Source organism: Acomys russatus, chromosome X (assembly GCF_903995435.1).
Source record: "Acomys russatus chromosome X, mAcoRus1.1, whole genome shotgun sequence".
Lineage (NCBI taxonomy): Eukaryota > Metazoa > Chordata > Mammalia > Rodentia > Muridae > Acomys > Acomys russatus.
This window is the reverse complement of record NC_067169.1, coordinates 38,249,004-38,271,684: the sequence shown is the minus strand read 5'-3', so window position 1 is coordinate 38,271,684 and position 22,681 is coordinate 38,249,004. Positions and strand designations below refer to the sequence as shown.

The 22,681-nt window shown below is 37.6% G+C and overlaps 1 protein-coding gene across 12 annotated transcripts in view; it reads right to left on the bottom strand.

Moving 5' to 3' along the window:
• Nucleotides 1–22,681, bottom strand: part of Dmd (dystrophin) — a 2,465,896-nt gene that overhangs the window by 354,844 nt on the left and 2,088,371 nt on the right. For all 12 annotated transcript variants that reach the window (XM_051140917.1, XM_051140916.1, XM_051140911.1 and 9 more), the window contains one exon: nucleotides 6,585–6,731. In XM_051140917.1, coding sequence (XP_050996874.1) covers nucleotides 6,585–6,731 — 147 coding nt within the window. The remainder of the gene's footprint in view (nucleotides 1–6,584; nucleotides 6,732–22,681) is intronic.

The window sequence follows — 22,681 nt, the reverse complement described above, 5'->3', positions numbered from 1 at the left end:
CTGGCTTTTACATAAACTGTAGGTTCTAAACTCATGTCATCAAATTCAAACAGCAAACATCCACTGAACTATTTCTCTATCCTGGTCTTCATGTTTGAAATGTAAATGGTTTGTTTAGTTTCACTTACAAAATAAATCTATGCAAGTACTCCTGCATGTTTACGGTAAGAAGATGTTTAGAGACCATGGACTACTCTGAGAGTAATAACAGAACATATATCTATAAGAACATTTAAAATAGATTGTGTATGAAAGGGATTTTTGGTCAGTAGTCCATGGACCACATAGGCTTATTACAATGACTGCACAATAAATGCTCACCCAGAGCTAATTCAATGACAGGAAAGAATGAGAGCAGACACAGATATGCAGGGTTTGAGTGTGTAGAATGTTGGGACAGAAAATGACTACATGTATGCATGATATCAGAAGAACATGAGCAAACCTTTAAAAATGTAACTCATTAATAGCATGGTTCTTTAACATATTGAAAGCATTTTGTATCAAGAAATGCTTTCATAATATTCAATTTAAGATGTTTTTGCATCCTACAATTACTTATGGTTGATAAAAAACCTATTCTTTATGTTAGACTGTATTTTCATCTTTCTGGTGCCATATAAAGGTTTATTCATGAGTTTAGAAAGATGGTAGATCATTCCCTTCCATGATGAATAAAGAAAATGACCATTTCACTCAATGCATGTGCATCACTTCAAAATGGAGAGGGATTCTTGCTTTAACTTTCTTTTGATTTTTGATATTCCTTTGTACTTGACTAACTATTAAGATTGGTTATACTTTAAGAGCTGACTTATTAAAATAACTTTTAGTAGATTTTAATGTAGTTGTTAAGTTGTAAAGGCAAGAAGGAATAGAATACTTTAAACTTTTATATTTGAAAGAAGTGTCATTTTTAATGGTACACTGAACTGGGCTTATTAATCCATTGGCTTGTTAAAGGAAGATTTCAAAGTTAATGTACCCCAGAAACATTTTAAAAAGAAGATAAGTTTGTAAAAAAAATTAAGCATTTTACACTTGTATTCTCCAAAATAGATTTAAAGTATGACTTGCTTAATCCCAAGTTTAATGGGACTTTAAAGAGAGTAGATAGGACTGGACAATTCTAAAGACGTAATTCAGACTTTGTGACAATTTATACTTGGTGTGATTGTGGTTGTGCCATGTTTCTAGGCCTTGGTTTGCTTACTTATGAAAGTGAATAGTCATAATATCTGCTTTCAGTACATAATCACAATGATACATGGGTTGTGAGACAGTGTCGGAGAACATGTCATAAAGCAGCACTGTACACACTCTGAGAAAGGTCCAAGTAGCAACATCCATACCAATGCACACAGAGAGGGATAAAACAGGATTTTATTCCAACAGAAAATCTACAAGTAAGCCAGTGTCTCATACTTTTATTTAGGGGTTTCAAGTAAAATAGGAAGTCATTTTATTCACCATTTCTATGCACAGGTAAATTATATCTTACTTTGCTATTGATTGTCACACCTATCTTGCTTATATGCTTCAACCATTTTTACTGAAACAGCTAAAATATAACTATGGTGTTTTTCCTGAAGCAAAATGAATTTGTCATGTAACTAAACCCAGGATAGTCTAACTAATACAGGAAGGTAAAGTCTGATGGCTTGTAACTCTATTCCTTTTCTTCCATTATTTTTCCCATATTTAGGACTGTTTTTATTTTCACTCTTTAAAAAAGATTTATTTATTTATTTATTATTTATACAGTGCCCTGTAGTACACCTGCAGGCCAGAAGAAGGCATCAGATCACATTATAGATGGTTGTGAGCCACCATGTGGTTTTGGGAATTGAACTCAGGACCTCTGGAAGAGCTGACTGTACTCGTAACCTCTGAGTCATGTCTCCAGCTCCTTATTTTCACTCTTTTATATCTGCTTTTTTACTACTTCAGCTGTGTTTTCAACTTTTCTTTGCCTTGGAAAAAAGAATTGTGGATTTGTACCTGGTTGTTAATGTGATATATGTCAACAGATACACCACCATAACTGGCTAAATTCATTTTTTTGTCCACCTAAGCTGCAGTCATGATGGTGAGTACAAGCTTCTAAGCACAGAAGCAGTCTAATACCTTAGTTTTACATACATTCTTCTAAATGTGGAATATTCATATTATAACTGAGTCATTCATTCCATAAATGAATGAATTTGTTTGACATAAATATCTAGGTTTTCAATATGTACTATAATTTTATTTTATTTTAATATGTTATTTATTGAAAATTTAATATAGTTATATCATTTCACACTTTCCTCCCTTCAATCACTTCAATTAAACCCTGTCTTGCTCTCTTTGAAAATTCCTGTCCTCCATTTGCTCAACTATGTTCATAGAAGCTTTACTCATAATAGCCAGAAACTGGAACCAATCCAGATGTCCAGCAACTGAAGAATGGATAAAGAAAAACTGTGATACACTTATACATTGGAATACTAACAAGGAAATCATGAAATTTGCAGGCAAATGGACAGAACTGGAACAGATCATCCTGAGTAGTGGAAACCTAAACCCAGAAAGACATACATGGTTTGTACTCACCTAGCAGATTTTAGCCATATAGTACAGGATAAACATATTACAATTCACAGTCCCAAAGAAGATAAGTAACAAGGAGGATCCTAGGGAAATGCTTACATTTCACCCAGAAGAGGAAATAGAATAGAAAGCAGAAGTGGTGAAAGAAAGGGAACAGGGTAAGAGAGAGAGAGTGAGAGAGTATGAAGAGTAATGGGGGTTGACATCAGTCATGGTGAGAGTGGAGGTGGGTGGACAGAGGGCTTGCAGAGAGACGAGAAATCTTGGGTGAGGGCTTCTCTGTGAGAAGCTGGAGACCCACAAGAGGTTAACCTCCTGGCAGGATATGAGGGTGATGATTCTAGCTAAGACTCCTAACTGCAGGGGTCATGGAGACTGAAGAGGCCATCTTCTGACTAGACAGGACTCCTCGTGGAGGGAGGGGAACACCAATCTACCCACAATAACTTCGACCCAAAACTTACCCTGCCTACAAGATGTGCAGGGACACAAATAAAGCAGAGATTGGGGAAATGTCCAACCAATGCCTGCCCCAACCTGAGACCCATTCATGGGAGACAGCCAACCCTTGACATTATTAATACTCTGCTAAGCTTGCAGATGGGAGCCTAGCATAGCTGTCCTCTGAGTAGCTCCAACAAGCAGCTGATGCAAACAGATGCAGAGATCCACAGTCAAATATTGGCTGGAGTGTAGGGAGTCTTGTGGAAGAATGGAGGGGGAAAGATAGAAGGACTTAGAGGGGATAGAGCTCCCCAAGAAGACCAACAGAGGCAATTAACTTGGGCCCAGGGTGTTCTGTGGAGACTGAAGATCCAATCAAGGACCATGCATGGATTGGACAGAGGCCGCCTGAACAGATTTAACAGATGGGCAGCTCAGTCCTTATGTGGGCTTCCTAGTAAGGAGAATGAGGGCTGACTCTGAAGTGGACTCTGTTGCCTGCTTCCTAATCATTTTCCCTTGGCAGGGCTGCCTTGCCAGGTGACAAGGGAAGAGGATGTGCTCAGACCTGATGCAACTTGATGTGCTGGGGTGGATGGGGGGGCTCTTTTTCTCTGAGAAGCAGGGGAGGGGGATAAGGGGAAACAGAGAGAACATAAGACTCAGAAGATTTGATCTGTAACTGACCTGAAAACCTCTGCCACCCCCAACACCCCCAGGAAAAGATTTCATTGTACCAAAGTTGTCATGCAAACTTCCAAAGAAAGGAAGCGACCAACAGTGCTACTCGGCTACAGCACCTGTGAACCACAACAATGACAGGCATGGCATGACATCCCTAAGGGTACAAGGGTGGCACACATATTCTGGCAATAACCAGCAGAGATTGTGTCTCCTAGAAATGTCAGGGAGGCTACAACCATGAAGTTTAATTAATACAGATATGGTTTTCTTTATTTACCGTGTTCCCTTTCTGAATAATGACTCACATTTATAACTGGATAAGATTATGTAGCAGAATGGTTAGAATTACAGTAAAAATAAATAAATTATGTAATTGGCTTGACTCAATTATGTGTAAACAAAAGGCTTGAGCTCAACCGCTTTCTGCTAGAAATATCTCTTAAGCATATTTTTAAGGTTACTCAAAAGAATAGAAACATGAAATTTTCTGTATATAACAAATGCATGAGCCAAACACTGATTAAATTTTTTAATATGAGAAGGGTATGTCTATATGACCTCTGGGTAAATGGTTTAGAGTTATGAAAGAATTAATGTTATTTCAACTAGCCATATCTGTATTATGATATGAATAGAAGAGACATCATCATGAGTTCTAAATTAAATTTTGTCACATGTATCTCTTCCTAATATTCAGATACAGGATCATAGAAATGAACTGGATGTAGCTTTAGACAAACTGATCTGTTTCATTTTAAAAATAAGAATTGTAGCTGAAAGATGTTAACATATTAACCCAATAATGACTGTACTCATTTTTGGTATAGCTTACTGTCTCCTTTCATATATTTCTACGTATTTACAATCAAGTCCTTGTGTGGAAATTAAGCCATTAATATTTTTTCATGCTTTACAAATAAATAAATAAACAATAAATAATATAACAGAATAAAAGATTTCTTTGTAGTGCTGTGGCTATAACCCAGATCCTATAACATACCGGATAAGCACTGAGTTACATTGCCAAGTATACATAGCATTGATTATTTGTCTATTTGTATATTTTTATTTAAGAGACAGTCTCAGTATGTAGCTCTAGCTGTATGGAAAATCACAATATACACTAGACTGGCCTTGAATTCACAGAGATCTGCCTACATCTACCTTTTAAGTACTGGGATTAAATATCTTTACCACTATGCCTGGCCTACATAGCATTGATAGTTAAGAGTTTTTTATACCATTTGTAGTCTTTTGACCCTAGTCATAAATTTGCATGTAGCTGTCACAAATCTTGTACTACATTCTGAAACACAAATATAGCACTCAGCCTTTTACAAGAAAATTGAAATGCAATCCAAGAGTGTATGAATAGAACAAATGTGAACATTGTTTGCCTTTGGACACTCATTACTTTAGTTATTTGTGCTTTAAATGAAAAAATATTTTAAGGATGAAAATGATAAGATTTTAAGAGTATTGAAGTACCATGTGGTCAATAGACATATAGAGGCATAGAATCACTTAACTGTATGGTCTTGCTTTAGTCAATATCACAGATAACAATCTACCATACAGATATTTCAAGATTATCCGTCATGCAAGAATTAAATTATATGATCTCAAGGGGTCTGGAATTTGAAACTTGTTTTTTATTAAAGATCTAGCAATTCTTTAACTGGACTTTCAATCACACTCTTAAATGGACTGTTGGTGGCAGAATAATCTGGTTTATCCTTTTTTTCATTATTAAAACTTTGAAGACCAAATACTTTCAAACCTAGTTTTCTTTCTAGTCTCAGAAGTATACAATCTGTATCCTATGAAATTGGAAAGAAAAAAATGAGTCTCCAATTTTATGGCTAAACCAGTTTTACAGTTGGGGGTATAAAGGTCCTTTGTAGAGGTAATATACACTACTCTGATATCCATTCCTGCATTTTTATTGTAAGTCAAATGCTATTCTAAAAACCATGTGAATCATTTCACTCAGCATTATAGCAACTATGTTGGAGATGAAAGTACTGGCAACTATAGAGATTAAATGGTATGATGGACACACAGATAATTAGATTCCCAAGCCCATGTATTATCATCATAGTAATAATTGCAATTACACCATGAACTAGAATATATAGGGCACTATAGAAAAAATTCTGTTCCTATGACTTATCATTATACTTATTATTGTGACTTATACACTCACACACAAAAAAAACTAAGATTGTGGAAAATTCTATTATCTTTTAGAGGAAAGACTAAAGTACAGAAAAGTTCAGTAAGTTGTTCAAGGTACCACAACGAGTAAATGACACATGGACACATATCTATTCCCTATATTTACTATACAAACCTATGAAAAACTTCTATGTGTAGATTTATGATACAATACTTGTTCTTAAGGGAATTTTATACCAGGGAAAGTTGTTTTCAGAATCCAAGCAATAATAGCAAAAATGAACCCTCTGCTAGTAATTCAGTTCCTCCATTGTGGTTCACCATTGTCTTTCATGTGACTGCAAGGCATACTGAACCCTAGGTTTTGGACATTTCTGAAATTGAGTTTAGTAACATAAGGACTTATCAAGAAATACAAAGCATCTTGTTATTATGAACATCAAATGAATATTCATTTGAAATAGGGTTGTACTATATAGACCTAGCTAGCATAGAACTCACTATGTATACCAGGCTGACCAGAAATCCACAGAGACCCACCTGGATCTGCCTTGCAAGTGCTGAAATTAAAAATATATATCATCATGTCTTGAAAATTGAATACCTTTTATTGCTCATTACAAGCAAGCTTTATGTCCATGTCACTTTACTATAACAAGGAGCAGCATTGCTTACAGCATGCCTACCTGTAGAAGTTTCCATCTGGTATTCAGATCTTCTAGAGTGCTGAGGTTATAAGGTGATAACTGAATGCCCAATGTGGTCAGCTGATGAGCAAGGTCATTGACATGATTGACATTCTCTTTAAGAGGTGCAATTTCTCCTCGAAGTGCCTATGAGGGAATTAGAAGATAAACAATTTTAAAGCAAAGAAATGTAGACATTCTGTAACTACAAGTCTTCATATGCTGTTTGGGGTGTGATGTTAGTGATGATCACTCCATGATTTGTAAGTTTTCACATGTTTAAAAGCTAAAAGTAATACCATTAATGCATATAAACACTCTGACAATGATATTAGGAGGTAGGCCTGTTTGAAAAGTGAGTTTTGAGATTAGTGTCTATGGATGAGAATGATCCTCAGAGGCTCATATATTTGAATACTTGGCCATCAGTTGGTGGCATTGTTTGAGTTGGATTATGAGGTATGGCCTTGTTAGAGGAGGAGCCAAGTCATTCTCAGTTAGCTCTTTGCCTCTCTCTGTCTCTTGGTTGTGAATGAGATGTGAACTATCAGCTACTGCTGCAGAATTATGTCTTTCTGCTTCCATGCTATCAGCCACGGTGGTCATAGACTCCTCTTCAGAAATCAAGCTTCCAACAAACTAATTCTTCTATAAGTTGCTTTGTCATAGTGTTTTGTTACAGCAATACAAAAGTACCCAAGACAGTGCCCTTATAAAGAAAAAAGCTTAGAGATCTTGCTAGCTCTGTTGGTTGTGTGAGGAAGAGGCAGTGACTATGAGGAAAAGACACCAAACATCTTATCTGCTAGTCACTGAAACTTGGCCTTCCTTGCCTCCAAATTTGACAGAACTAAATTTCTGTTGGGTTTAACTCACTCAGATTATTGTACTTTCTTTTCTTTCTTTCTTTTTTTGGTGTTTTGAGACGGGGTCTCCCTGTGTTAGCATTGGATGTCCTGGACTCACTTTATAGACGAGGCTGGCCTCGAACTCACAGTGATCTGCCTGTCTCTGCCTCCTTAGTTCTGGGATTAAAGGTGTGCACCACCACACCTGGCCCAGTATTTTCTTTTTTAATGGAAGCCTAAATAGAGTAATCCAGAATGGTGTATTAATATTACAGCAATGAATGTTTATTAAGGGATAGATAATTATATTGAACACTTCCTTGGTACATAATATTGTAATAAGCTTTACACACACATAAACTAATCTTTTTTCTATACAACAAACCCTATGTTCTTGGTACTTGGAGCATTCTCATTTTACCTTTGAGAAACTAAACTTGCAGATGTTAACTAGTGCTACAGTCCAATGGGTAAAAATGGTTGTAACCTGGGATACATATTTTGATTTGCCTACTTCAGAGTGCCTATTCTTAATTACCACATTATGTAACTTGGCAAAAGTTTCTGGAATAACAAAGGTACAGGACAAATAAAATGCTGCTAGATTTTCAATTCTATACATAAAGCAGAAAAGGAGTTTTTACTTTTTTTAAATGAAAAGATACACTAAATCACAAACCTATGACATAATACATAATTTCATTTAGGAAGGAAGGAATTTTATCAGCCTAGAATGACTTTCTGCTCTCATGGTATTTTAGCTCTTGTAGCAGAGACTTCTGAAGGCTCCCATGGGGATCATGAGCTGTCTCTGGAGCTTGAAAGCAGGAGTCTCTGATGTGATGCATCATGAGGATCTGTTGAACAGAACTCTATGCACATATGCAGAGGATATTATCATGCATCAAAGCTATCCTATTGAATTGGCATTTATGGATCTTTAACATGATGCATGACAACTAAATGTTCCAACGAGTGACATGTAAGGGACAAACTCCTTCACTTAGGAGAACAGTTTAGGTAATGTAATGTCTGTGCACAAGGGCAGCATCACTGACTTGACTCTCATTGACTTACTTGATCCAGGAGGTATTATTTCTCTGTGTCTTGTCCTCTGTTTTGTTAAAAACCATTGTTTGTAATAGCCTCAACCATAGCCCTTGTAGTTCTTCTGATTCAGAATGGAAGAAGGTTTGTACAATAAAAAGACGGGTGACATTATCCTTTTAGAGCAACCTGAATACCTGACAACTAACATGTGTCATTATAGAGAGTGTAAGACTCTTAAATAGTTCTCATATGAAAATAGCATGAAAATAATTTTCTTTAATTATTTTTAGCAGAGAAAATATAGGTATATTCAGAAAAATGAAAAATGTTTGCCAGGAAAGGACCACCAAAAGAAGAACTTGAACTTAGGGTTTTGTTTTAAGACAGGGTCTTTCTATATAGCTCAAGATGGTCTCGGATTCACAGCACTCCTCTTCCTTTATCCTCCAAAATAGAAGATAAAGTTTTAATTTTTGAGACATATTATCACTGTATAGGCCTGGCTAGCCTGGAATACAATATGCAAACTGGACTGATTTTAAACACACAGACATCCACTTGCTTCTGCCTCCCTAGCACTAAGGTCAAAGGTATGTGCCACCATATCCAGTCCCATCAGCTTTTAAAAGAGGTTATTAAGAGAAACAGGAGCAGTGGATCTGGAAGAAAGTGCAGGTAGGAGTGAGAGGAGGGGAGGGAGGGAGGAACGGGACTATATTTGGGATGTATTACGTGAAAGAATAAGAAAAGTAAAGGAAAATATATTAAAAATACATGTTTTCCTTTGGAATGGTGAATGTTTCACTGTATTAGTATTGAATTTACCACCTCAAGAATAGGATAAACAGTATTAAACTGTGTAACAGGGTAATTTTATGGCATTTGCTATATAAAAATATAAAAACTCCTGCAATATATAAATTTATTAAACATTTTATTGGTGGAATAGCATTGGAATCCACTGATTATATGTTTTTAAGAGTTGTTACTAAAAAAATTCCATTCTCTTGTGAAGAATTTGTACTGGCCAGGCGTGGTTGTGTCCCGCCTGTAATCCCAGCACTCAAGGAGGCAGAGGCAGGTAGATCTCTATGAGTTTGAGGCCAGCCTGGTCTAAAAAGTGTGTCCAAGACATTCACGGCTACCCTCTCTTAAAAAAAAATTAAAAGAAAAGAAAAAGAAAGAAAGAAAAAAGAATTTGTATTAAGGGCACAGGTAGAAAGGATATTAACACCCATGTATAGATATCTGTGTCTCTCAAAGGAAATGATTCCTAATTATATTGTTTTGTACAACAGGAGGTTAGAACACAGACTTCTGAAATGTCAATGTGAAAACCGGGACAAGGATGATGATCACTGTGGAGTGCAACCAAGTCCTTTTAGATTACGACAGGCATTTCTAATAAACTCAGATAAACATGTGAGGTTTAACATGGAGCAAGCAGCACAGTGAAAATGAAAAGGTGGCCAGATGTCTCTCTGTGTGACAGTGAGGCTTTCTGTTTCTAAGTTATTTCATACTTAGATTTCAGTTTCAATATGTAGTAGGCAAGTTCTCATGCTTTGATTCTAGTATTTTATTTTTTATGGTCTCTTCCCAAACCCTAGGAGCAATGCTGAACCACTATTTTGGAGCTGAAACGAATCAAAAAGTAAATTCCAGTACTCTTTTATTTTTAAGACATGCCTTTCTCCTTCTCTAAACTCTGCAGTGTCTTTTTAAAAAAATATATTTTATTAATTTATTCATATTACATTTAAATTGTTATCCCAACCCTTGTATCCTCCCATTCTTCCCTCCCTCCCATTTTCCCCTTACTCCTCTCCCCTATGACTGTGACTGAGGGGGACTTCCTCCTCCTGTATATGCTCATAGGGTATCAAGTCTTTTCTTGGTAGTCTGCTATCCTTCCTCTGAGTGCCACTAGGTCTCCCAATCCAGGGGATGTGGTCAAACATGGGGCACCAGAGTTCCTGTGAAAGTCAGACCCCACTCTCCACTCAACTGTGGAGAATGTCCAGTCCATTGGCTAGATCTGGGTAGGGGTTTGAAGTTTACTGCATGTATTGTCCTTGGCTGGTGCCATAGTTTGAGCAGGACCCCTGGGCCTAGATCTGCCCATCATAATGTTCTTCTTGTAAGTTTCTAGGACCCTCTGGATCCTTCTATTTCCCCATTCTCCCATGCTTCTCTCACCTAAAGTCCTAATAGGATGTCTTCCCCTCTGTCCCACATTCCTGGTGAGTGAAGACTTTCATGGGACATGCTGGTGGGAATGCAAACTAGTACAACCACTTTGGAAATCTATCTGGTGCTATCTCAGAAAACTGGGAATAAGGCTTCCTCAAGACCCAGCTATTCCACTCCTTGGAATATACCCAGAAGATGCTCTAGCACACAAGATATTTGCTCAATCATGTTCATAGCAGCCTTATTCATAATAGCCAGAACATGGAAACAGCCTAAGTGTCCATCAGTAGAAAAATGGATAAAGAAACTGTGGTACATTTACACTATGGAATACTACTCAGCTATTAAAAACAAGGACATCTTGAAATTTGCAGGCAAATGGATGGAACTAGAAATGATCATAATGAGAGAGCTAACCCAGAAGCAGAAAGAGTCAAATGGTATATACTCACTTATATCTAGACACTAGCCCAAGGGGCATGTCCTATGAAAGTCTTCACTTACCAGGAAAGTGGGACAGAGGAAAGGACATCCTACTGGTGCTCTAGGTGAGAGAAGCATAAGAGAATGGGGAAAGAGAAGGATCCAGAGGGTCCTAGAAACCTACAAGAACATTATGATGGGGAGATCTGCGCCCAGAGGTCCTGCTCAAACTATGGCACCAGCCAAGGAAGATTCATGCAGTAAACTTTGAACCCTTAACCAATTTTTTAAAAAAACAGCATTAACTGTTCTACCATAATTCTTAATTGAATCAGAAAAGGGAACATCTATTATAAATAACTTTGCTGCTACTAGTTTTCTATAACTGCTATTATTATGCACAGCAGTAAGTCCATGAGCTGAAACATCTCACAAACCTCACAAAAGCTTTATAAATGCCTTCTAATTCATTATTATCATCATCATCATCATTATTATTATTATTGTTGTTGTTGTTGTTGTTGTTGTTGAGGAAGGGTCTCCTATATGTCACAGGCTAGACTAGAAATAACTATGTAGCTCATGTTGGCCTGGAACAAATAATTCTGTTTCCTTAGCTTCTTGAATGTTGAACATATAGAGTGTAGACTACAGGAATTTTGACAGGGAAAGATCTGTTGACAAGCTGACAGTTAAAGAGCTGCCTTCATCTCTTGCTGCCTTAACTTCCCTGCCTTCATGTAATGTACATTTGAACTGTGAGCCAGAAGAAAGTCTTTTACTCTTTTGTCAGGGTATTTTGTCACAGCAGCAGGAAAAGGAACACTTAAATAATTACACTATGTACAGTGTGAATACAGGCACTACATTATTTAAACATATCTAATAGTGAGGTTAAATATACTTCAACTATCAGAAAATTTAATATTATACACATAAATTTGTTTACATTTTTAAATATTGCACAAAATATGTCAAAACGTGCAGTTAACTCTGGCCAATATGATGCACTACTTAAATGAAGCCAGGATTCCATTAGGTTTTATTCTAGTTTGGAAACAGTAATTGTGAAAATATTGAAGGAAGCCATTAGACTGTGAGTTTCTCTGAATTACTTTAATGTCTGGAATATGCTTTTCATGAAAGAGCAAACCAAGAGTAATTCTATTATGACTAGTTTAATGCAAGTGGAATTTTCACTTCGTTAAATGTCTGATTATAGATCAAAAGTACTGATTTAAAATGATATATTTGTTTGATAGGGCAGTTTTTCTTTTTATAAAATTCAATTTCCTGTCATATATTTGCTTATCTTTATATAGTTAAAGATTTTTTTCAAGTATATTTGAAATTATAGTCATCAACAACTTTTATAAAGAAAGAAAGAAATTGGCTCTTATAAAAGAAATGCCATTTTTGAGGAAGCAATTTTTAGTTGACAGTTAAGAGACTTTTCATGTTGTAAAGACAAAGAAAATCACTTTGGACGATAATAGTTGAGGAAATGTGTGTGTGTGTGTGTGTGTGTGTGTGTGTGTGTGTGTGTGTGTGTGTGTGTGTGTGTTGCAGAATCAGGCATGAACATGTAGAGGCCAGATGTTGGAAAGTTCTTTTATTATTGTCTGTCTATTCTTTGAGAGGGGTCCCTCATTGAATATGAAGCTTAGTATTTTTGGCAAAGAAAGTTGGCACTACACCCTGCCTGGCTCTATTCTCCAGCCCTTTGGTTACAGGTACATGAGATCATGTTTGGCTTCTGTGTGGGTTCTGGGAATCTGAACTCAGGTCCTCTTGCTTTCATAGCAAGTATTCATCCCTAGTGAGGCATTTCCCAGCCCCAGAAATTCGATTTCAAGAGCCTTTGTATATTCTGTGAAACTGGGAAGCAACAGACTAGGCATAGTGTGCAATGCATGGTGTGTAATGAATATTCACAGAATTCAAAGATGAATGAAGGCTAAGTGGGGACATCTGAACTAGTTTTGCTAGAGACTGTGAGAGGAAGTTGACCTATGAAATGCACCGAGTGTGCCAGATAGCACAGAGAGCCCATTTGAGGTTGAGGATCAAAATGTTTTAGCAGAATCAATCTGTTCTAATTCCCTTCTCCAACAATGATCCCTTCAAGAAAGAAGAAAACAGTTGATCCGTGTTTAAGGTTTTGTCAGATGATGGTGGCACAAATACTTAGAGATAAGGGCATTTCAGTTTTAAATGGAATGTGATTGAAATACAGACTGTGGAATCTAAACTGGATTAGGAGGAAAGTAAAGCAAGATGAGGTTTGTAGATGGAGAGAAAATAGAAGTGTCAGATGTGAATGTCCATGATAATGTAAGAATCCATAGCAGAAGTAGCTGTGCAAATAATCCAGAAGGAAAAGGAGAGTATGGGATCCTCAAAAGTCTCTCTCTCTCTCTCTCTCTGTCTCTCTCTGTCTCTGTCTGTCTGTCTGTCTGTCTGTCTCTCTCTCTCTCTCTCTCTCTCTCTCTCTCTCTGCAGCTTATGAATAAACTGTGCTACTCAAAGTCTCAAGGCATTCAACCTTCCTTATAAAATTTCATCATGCTCATTTGTAGGGGCCCTGTATGATTTTACAGATACTCAAAATGAGTATAGAGTCCAACAATGAAGAAATATCACTTCATTGTTATTTATACCATACAAAGACATTGGTATGACAAATAGCACTTAAGAAATGAAAGAGCTACTAGCTGCATTATTTTTCTTCTACAAGAAAACCTTACAGAATGTTTGTGAACCAGGATCCTAAAAAAATTAGCCTAAACACATGAGGTGTTAGATAAAGTCCCATAATTCTGGGATTGGGTATGGGAAGGTATAGAAGAGGATATAGAAGAGGGGTCCTGCTCAAACTAAGGCACCAGCCAAGGACAATACAGGCGGTAAACTTCAAAACCCTACCCAGATCTAGCCAATGGACAGGACATTCTCCACAGTTGAGTAGAGAGTGGGATATGACTTTCACATGAACTCTGGTGCCTTACATTTGACCATGTCCCCTGGAGGGGGAGACCTGGTGGCACTCAGAGGAAGGACAGCAGGTTACCAAGAAGAGACTTGATACCCTATGAGCATATACAGGGAGAGGTAATCCCCCTCAGGAACAGTCATAGGGGAGGGGAATAAGGGGAAAATGGGAGGGAGGGAAGAATGGGAGACTACAAGGGATGGTATAAACATTGAGATGTAACAAGAATAAATTAATAAAAAATAAAAAAAGAGGATACAGAAATCAGGTCTGTAAACACGGATCTTTACTGAATTTACCTGCTGCTCTCATTTCAAGGCTCAGAGAAGTTCTCACTACATCCAGCTGCTCAGGAATTGAGGGCAGGTAGAGCTGACATGATTTTTTTTTTGCTTCCATCGCTGGCTGTGTTATATTAATAAGACCAAGAGAGTCAAGAATTGAACCATTATTTGCCAGACCTATGGAGATTTTTTTTAAATAGCTAGATTGAGACTCTCAAATTTTATTGGACCAACCACAATAAAATGGATGATGAGGTGCAGGCAAGCTTTTCATGAAACTAGGCTTGAAGACCACTGGTATCTTGGCTTTCCATTCTGAATTGTTTCTCACCTAGTGTGGTTCCAAAGTATATAGGTAGCTTTTGGTTCCCACTGTTGTAGGTCAGGATTCAGAGAAGCAAAATGTTAGTGCTATTCTGAGAAGGATAGGGGCAGAAGCAGGAAGAAAGACAAGAAAGCTAAGGGCAGATGTGCTTCCATTTGGACAGTTTAGTCCCCACAAGTTTTGATGTACAAATGAGGCCATTATGGGACACATGTTGAGACAAAGGGATTACTTTTACCACTCATAGTCTTTGGGGGACAAGTTGGGGGGTAGATAGTTTTTCTTTTGGTTGAGGGAGGTTCTTTGGGAAAGGATTCCATTCTGAGCCTTTTAGCATTAAACATTCAGAATTGTGGGGGAAGTGGTACAGGAAATCTGTGAAGGAATGTGGCTGGACCACTTACAGCAGCAACTATATCTACTAAGTTTATCTAATTACCCATTCTCCTTTACTTCTGACATCTTTTTTTCTGCCCATCTCCCCACCCCAAGATCTTTCTCACAAGAACTCTCAATTCTAATGCTACAAGGCTGCCTCAGAGCTTCACCAAAAATGGATGAATTATCATTTACATAATGTTGAACTCTATGTTTGTTCTAAATTATAAAGAACATCATGGAGTTATGACAGATGAGTTAGTGGCAGACTGCATGAATACAACCTCATGTCCTTAGTATCACATTTGTCTCTGGTAGAGATATTCTTAACAATAAATTATGCCAAAGTAGCAGGTATTAAAAAAATAGAAATACAGTTACATTCCATCCCACTATCAGTTTTTATTGTGGTAGCCTGAAGCCAAAATATTATGTGATTTCATTGTCTCCCTTGCATTCAGTTTTCAGGAAAATTTTAAACTTTCATATTTGGGCTTGATAACTTTTGACAAGCAAACTAAATAAGTACATAAATAATAAAACAGAATCAAAACTAATGACCTAGATGTAGCATAATCAGGATGACTTAGGGAAGGTTAAATTTAAGAAAAAAAGAAAAACAATATAAAGTTACTTGGCATAAAGATATTATATTTCCTTATTTCCCAAACAATTATCAACAATTATATTTTATCTCTTTTCAGACTCATCCTGAGTCTAAATTTGTGACATTCAAATAATAGCAATTGACAGGTGTACTTCTCAAGTTTTTGCACATAGAACCAACACTTTTACAAATGACAAATGACATTTCACTTATTCTCATGTTATTGGAAATAATATACACCCATATATAATATGTTCTTTTAACATATTACTGTGTCAGCTGATGTGGTAAAAGATACCATCTTCAACAAATGGTGCTGGTCTAACTGGATGTCTACTCGCAGTAAAATGCAAATAGACCCTTATTTATCACCTGCATAAAACTGAAGTCCAAGTGAATTAGAGATCTCAACATAAAACCAGATTTAATGTGTCAGAATGGCCAGGATAAAAACTCTAGTATGCAGATATAAGTGAGTATATACCATTTGACTATTTCTGCTTCTGAGTTAACTCACTGATTATGATCATTTCTAGTTCAATCCATTTCTCCACAAATCTCAGGAATTCCTTGTTTTTAATAGCTGAGTAGTATTCCACAGTGAAAATTTACCATAGTTTCTTTATCCATTCTTCTACTGAGGGACATCTAGGCTGTGAAAGTCTTCACTTACCAGGAAAGTGAGACAGAGGGGATTAAATCCTATTGGGACTCTAGGTGAGAGAAACATGGGAGAATGGGGAAACAGAAGGATTCAGAGGGTCCTAGAAACCTACAAGAAGAACATTATGATGGGCAGAACTGGGCCCAGGGGTCCTGCTCAAACTATGGCACCAACCAAAGACAATACATGCAATAAACTTCAAACTCTTACCCTGATCTAGCCAATGGACAGGATATTCTCTACAGTTGAGTGGAGAGTGGGGTCGGACTTTCACAGGAACTCTGGTACCCCATATTTGACCACATCCCCTGGATGGGGAGGCCTGGTGGCACTCAGAGGAAGGATATCAGGTTATCAAGAAGAGACTTGATACCCTATGAGCATATACAGGGGGAGGAGGTCCCCCTCAGGAACAGTCATAGGTGTGGGGAGTAAGGGGAAAATGGGAGGGAAGGAGGAATGGGAGGATACAAGGGATGTGATAATCATTGGGATGTAATATGAATAAATTAATAAAATATATTAAAATAAAACAACAACAAACCCTCAAGTGATAGCACATGCTGGCGAGGATGTGGAGAAAGGGGAACACTCCTCCATTGCTGGTGGGAGTGCAAACTTTTACAGCCACTTTGGCAATCAATCTGCCAATTTCTCAGAAAACTGAGAATAGGTTTACCTCAGGACCCCGCTATTCCACTCCTTGGAATACACCCAGAAGATGCTCCACCACACAACAAGGTCATATGCTCAACCATGTTCATAGCAGCCTTTTTCGTAATAGCCAGAACCCGGAAACAACCTAGATGTCCCTCAGTCAAAGAATGGATAAAGAAACTGTGGTACATTTACACAATGGAATGCTATTCAACTATTAAAAACAAGGAAATCTTGAAATTTGCAGGCAAATGGATGGAACTGGAAAAGATCAAGGGAACCCAGACCCAGAAAGACACATGTGGTATATATTCAATCATTAGTGGATATTAAGCACATAATACAGATAGCCACACTACAATACAGAGACTGATGCACCAACCAAAGACCATGTATGATGTGGACCTAGACCCACTGCTCAGATGTAGTAGGTAGGTAGCACAGTCTCCATGTGGCTCCCATAGTATCATATGAGGAATAGGGACTAGTTCTGACATGGACTCTTCCCCCACCCCTTGTTGCCCACTTCCCCTTGCTGGGGCAGTCTTGACAGGCCACAGAGAAAGAGGATACAGGTAGTATAGATGAGACTTCATAGACTGAGCTCAATTGTTAGGGGAGGAGGGCTCCCCTTTCTAAGGACTAGGGAAGGGAAGAAGAGGGTAAGATGAAGGGAGGGAGAGAGGCAGAGGTTATGAGGGAGGGAGGGAGGGATGAAGAGGAGGATATGATGGAGGAGGCTACAATCAGGATGTAAAGTGAACAAATTAAAGATAAATTTTTTGAAGAAAAAGAATTAAGAATTAAAATCAATGTAAATAATGTTTTTTAATTTCCTAAAAAACAAACCAAAATAAAACATTTCACTGTGTAAATTGCTGTAATTTGAGACAGTGCCTCACTCTAGAGCACAGGTTTGACATTTTTATGCAATTTTTATTTTTTATTATATTTCTTTTTACATATACATTTATATTATTATACATATACAATAAACTACCTATAACAAGAAGAACCGAGAAACAATCAGGAACTATATAAAAGTTACATTCATAGTCTTTTGGCTATTTGTATTTGCAACCTTGAAGAAAACATCTTTCATATCTTGGTGCATCTAAAATTCTGAATGTAAATCAGTCTCCATCACATCTTGTCATTATCAACTTAAAACATCTATCGAGACCTGAAAACATCTTAACCCATAAACAACTAAGCTTAATTGTAAAACTAAACTATCTGGTCTTCAACTTTATCAGAGACCTGAGAAGGAATAAACTTGATTACCTGAGGATACCAAGAGAAATGGTTAGTAGCTTTCCAAAGGAGAAGAAGACAGTTTGCTGCGTGAACAACCACCCAAAACTCTCTATAACATTGGTGCATGATCCTCCTGTATCAGCCTATACTTTATTCTTTTGCCATTTCCTAGAAGTTTCCATGAAGCCATAAATCCAGTGAAATAAAGACTTAATATATTTACTATTCAATAGCAATCATCTTTAAAAATGCATTTAAAAAGATTTACTGCTGGGTATAATGCTTTACACCTTTAGTCCCAGCACCTGGGAGGCAGAGGCAGTCAGATCTCTAGGAGTTCAAGGTTAGGTTGGTCTATGTATCAAGTCCCAGGTTATACAGAGAAACTTTAGCTTAATTTTTTATTTTTAGCTATGTCTGTTTGTGTGTATATGCTGATGTTCATGGAGGCCAGAAGAGAGTGCTGGATCCTCTGATGGTTGGAGCTGTACAACTTGGGGTCTAGCAAGTGAACGCAAGTTCTCTTAAAGCTCATCAAGTTTTCTTAACCACAGAGACATTTCTGCAGATTTAATAGTATACTTTGAGAATGAGGAACAGGACAACACTGATCATAGAGGAAAGGCTTTAACGAATTTTATTTTATTTTCATTTTCTTGTATGTAGTGCATGTGTATATGTACATGTGTGTAAGGGTGAAACCACCTGTGTTTGCACATGTGAAAACCAGATGTCAGCATCAGGTGTCTTCAACTAGCACATTTCTGCCTTACTGTTTAGACAGGGCTGCTCAGTGAACCTGGAGCTTGTTTTTTCCAATAGCCTGACTGTCCAGCAAGCACCAAGGATCCTCCTGTCTCTGTCTGCCTAGTGCTGGGGTAACAGACATGCAGTGCCACATCAGGCTTTTTAAAAAAAACAGGATTGCTGAGGATCCAAGCTCAGGTTCTCATTCTTGCAGAACAAACATTTACTTACTGAGCCATATACCAAGTCTCAGTTTTCCCAGGGTTTAACAACAACAACAACAACAACAACAACAACAACAACAAAAGGCAAGCTGAAAAATCTTAGTTACTTTAATTTCCTTGTAAACTTAATTCTGTAGTCCTAAGTCTGACTGCTAATTATTTCTCCTTTATAGAATAAAAGCAAGCAAGCAAACAAACAAACTAAACAAATAAAGCCATTATAAGCTTTCTACAGTTTTCTAATGACACAATTAAAACTAATATAAAGGTAGTTCATGGCTGTTTTACAGAGGCTAATTGCAAAATATGCACAATCAAAATAAAATGGTTTCTAATGAGTACAAACAAACCATTTAAACAGTTCATGTTTTAGGCTGCTCAGAAAATGGGGTTGGGGTTTTGAGGGGAGCCAGTATTTTCTTTCTGAGAAATTTTAATTATATGTGACAACACATAAAGCAAATGGAAATTAGTGAAATTTATCAATGTATTTAAAGTAAGTAATAATTCATAGACCATTAAAAAGATCAACCACTGAGAAGCTATTGGTAGTTGATGGCTACTAAGGGAAGGATAGGAGTCACTTCTTTAGGGGTGTTGTCACTAGTAGGTGGTTAATTCCACAAGAGATGGCCCCACATCCATGCATATATGGTCAGCACTAATTCAATTCAGTGGCTTATAAAAAGTAAAGATATTAAGTTGGGAAGATGCATTGAGGCAGGGCACTCAGAGGAAGAGTAGAGGTGGATATGATCATTATGCATTGGACAGATGTATGACATAGTTTTATTTTGAAAATCATGCATTTTATTTATCATTAATTTTCAATTAGTTAATTAAGTGTGTGGTGGTGGTGGTGATGGTGGTGTTGGTGGTGGTGGTGGTGGTGGTGTGTGTGTGTGTGTGTGTGTGTGTGTGTACAGGTGCTCTCAGAGACCAAAGAGGGGGTAGATAGCCTAGACATTCATCTTCAAATTCAGAAGATATTTTAAACAGATGTTATCTTTTTGTTTAAAAAGCTCTTGTGTTCTTTTATTTTGAGGGCTGAAGATGGAACCCAGAGCTTAATACATGTTAGGCCAGGGCTCTACCGCTAAGCTACATGCTACCCTTTAGTAACCTTTTCAAACTTTCCCAAACATTCATAATTCACATAACATTTCTTTCTACTATTGTAGCTAAGTAGAGATACCGCTTTCTTCCTTTCCTCCCGCACATGGCTCAAAATATCAGTTTATTACAATGATTCTCAACTAATTCAGCACATCATCATGATTAAGGTCTTTTAACAGACTGTCACTCAGTGTTTTTTTTTCCCAGTAGTCTAAGGAGGGCCTGAAAATCTGACATTTGTATTATAATAAGAACTTGAAGGATGCTAAACTCTGAAACTTCATCAGACTTAAAAATTATTATTATTATTATTATTATTATTATTATTATTATTATTATTATTATTATTATATTATCAGCTGCAACATCACCATCATTATTACTCCTTTGCTTTACATCCTGATCATAGCTTTCCTCACTCCTTTCCTTCCATTCCCTTCCTCTTGGCTCCCTCCCCTCTGATGACAGTTTTGCTAGGTTCCTGTCTGCAAGTATAGCAGAATACCCTTAATAGTATCAGGGGTCAGCTCCATCTCATGGCATGGGTCTCAAGTGGGGCCTGTCATTAGTTGGCCATTCCCTCAAAGTCTACTCCCTCTTTTACTCCTGCACATCTTGTAGGTAGGAAAAATTAAGGGTCTAAGGTTTTGTGGCTAAGTTCATGTCCCAGTCCCTCCACTGGAAATATTGCTTGACTACAGCAGATGGCTAGTTCAGGCTCCATATCCCATTGTTAAGAGTCTTAGCTAGGCTCACCTTCATAGATTCCTGGGCATTTCCTAGGTTTCTACCTCATACCAGAGATGCCCTGCTTTATTCTTGCTGCTACCCCCAGTATTCCTTCCCTCCATCATCCCCACACTTGGTTTCTTCTGTTCCCATTCCCCACCCCTCCACGACCCTCCATCCACCCCAACATCTAATCTATTTCCCCTTTTCAGTGAGATTCAAGTGTCTGCCCTCTTGGGCCCTCCTTGTTATTAGTTTCTTTGGGTCTGTGGATTGTAGCATAGTCATTCTGTACTTTATGGCTAATACCCACTTACCATGAGTACATGCCATGTGTACCTTTCTGAGTCTGGGTTACCTCACTCAGGATAGTATTTTCTAGTTCCATCAACTTGCCTGCAAAAGTCATGATGCCATTGTTTTTAATAGCTGAGTAGTATTCTACTGTATAAAAGTACCACATTTCCTTACCCATTCTTCAGTTGAGGGACATATAGATTATTTCCAGTTTCTGGCTATTGCCAATAAAGCTGCTATGAACATAGTTGAGCATATCATTAACAGTGTCAAGGGTTGGCTCCATCTCATGGCATGGGTCTCAAGCTGGGCCAGTCATTGGTTGGCCATTCCCTCAAACTCTGCTCCCTCTTTTACTCCTGCACATCTAGTGGTATGGTGGATCATCTTTTGGGTATATGCCAAGGAGTGATATAACCAAACATATTCTTGGCTTAGTGTCCTCAGGTATATGGTTACCCCCTGCTTGGAGTTGAACATTTCTGTTGTCTAGATGGCTCCAATTTATTTACTTTAGATCCTACCTAAACGCTACCACCATAGCAAGACTGTCTTTAGTGGTTTGATACTGTGTGTCCTGAGATTTCTCATTTTCTACACTCTATACTCCAATTTCTAACTAAGTATTTATTTGCCCATTCCTATTAACCTCTTGTTTCCTTTTTTCTAGGGTAGATGGGTTCGAAGGGAGGTATAGGCATTAAAGAACCCCAAATAAAGTAGGTTTGTAAAAGGTCAAAGCCTACAGGTGGTGCCCCACATTAGGCGCCATTTATGGGGGTTATTTTTATATCACAGTGCTTTTTTCTCTTAGTTTATTCTTAACCTGGCTATCACACAAATAACTGAGACTCTTTTATAATACAAAGCTTCTCAACACAAACTTGAGCAGTTTAAATTTATTCGTAACTCTCTATGCTATTTTGTCTTACTCTCAGCAAACATCCCAGTGGTATTTACACTTTGTAGCTTCCCTTGACTCCAGCTCCTTTCTCCTGATCTTCCTTGGACCTGTACCCATGGCTGAATCCCTACTACCTCCTCCCATGGCTGGGAGGAAATCTAGCCCTACTCTGTCTCCTGGTCATGGATTGGCTGTAAGCTGCATTATTGATGTATCAGGGAAGAACGGGGGAGTAGAGCTTACACATCATTTAGGTAGGACATCAGAATTTAAACTACACAAATATTTTATAACATTCTTTTCCTAGCTACTGTGTAATATACATATATGTACTATGTATCTTTTTATCTATGTACTGGGTCTCTCAGAAGCCTCATAGTCATTAGTAGAGAAAGCAGAATA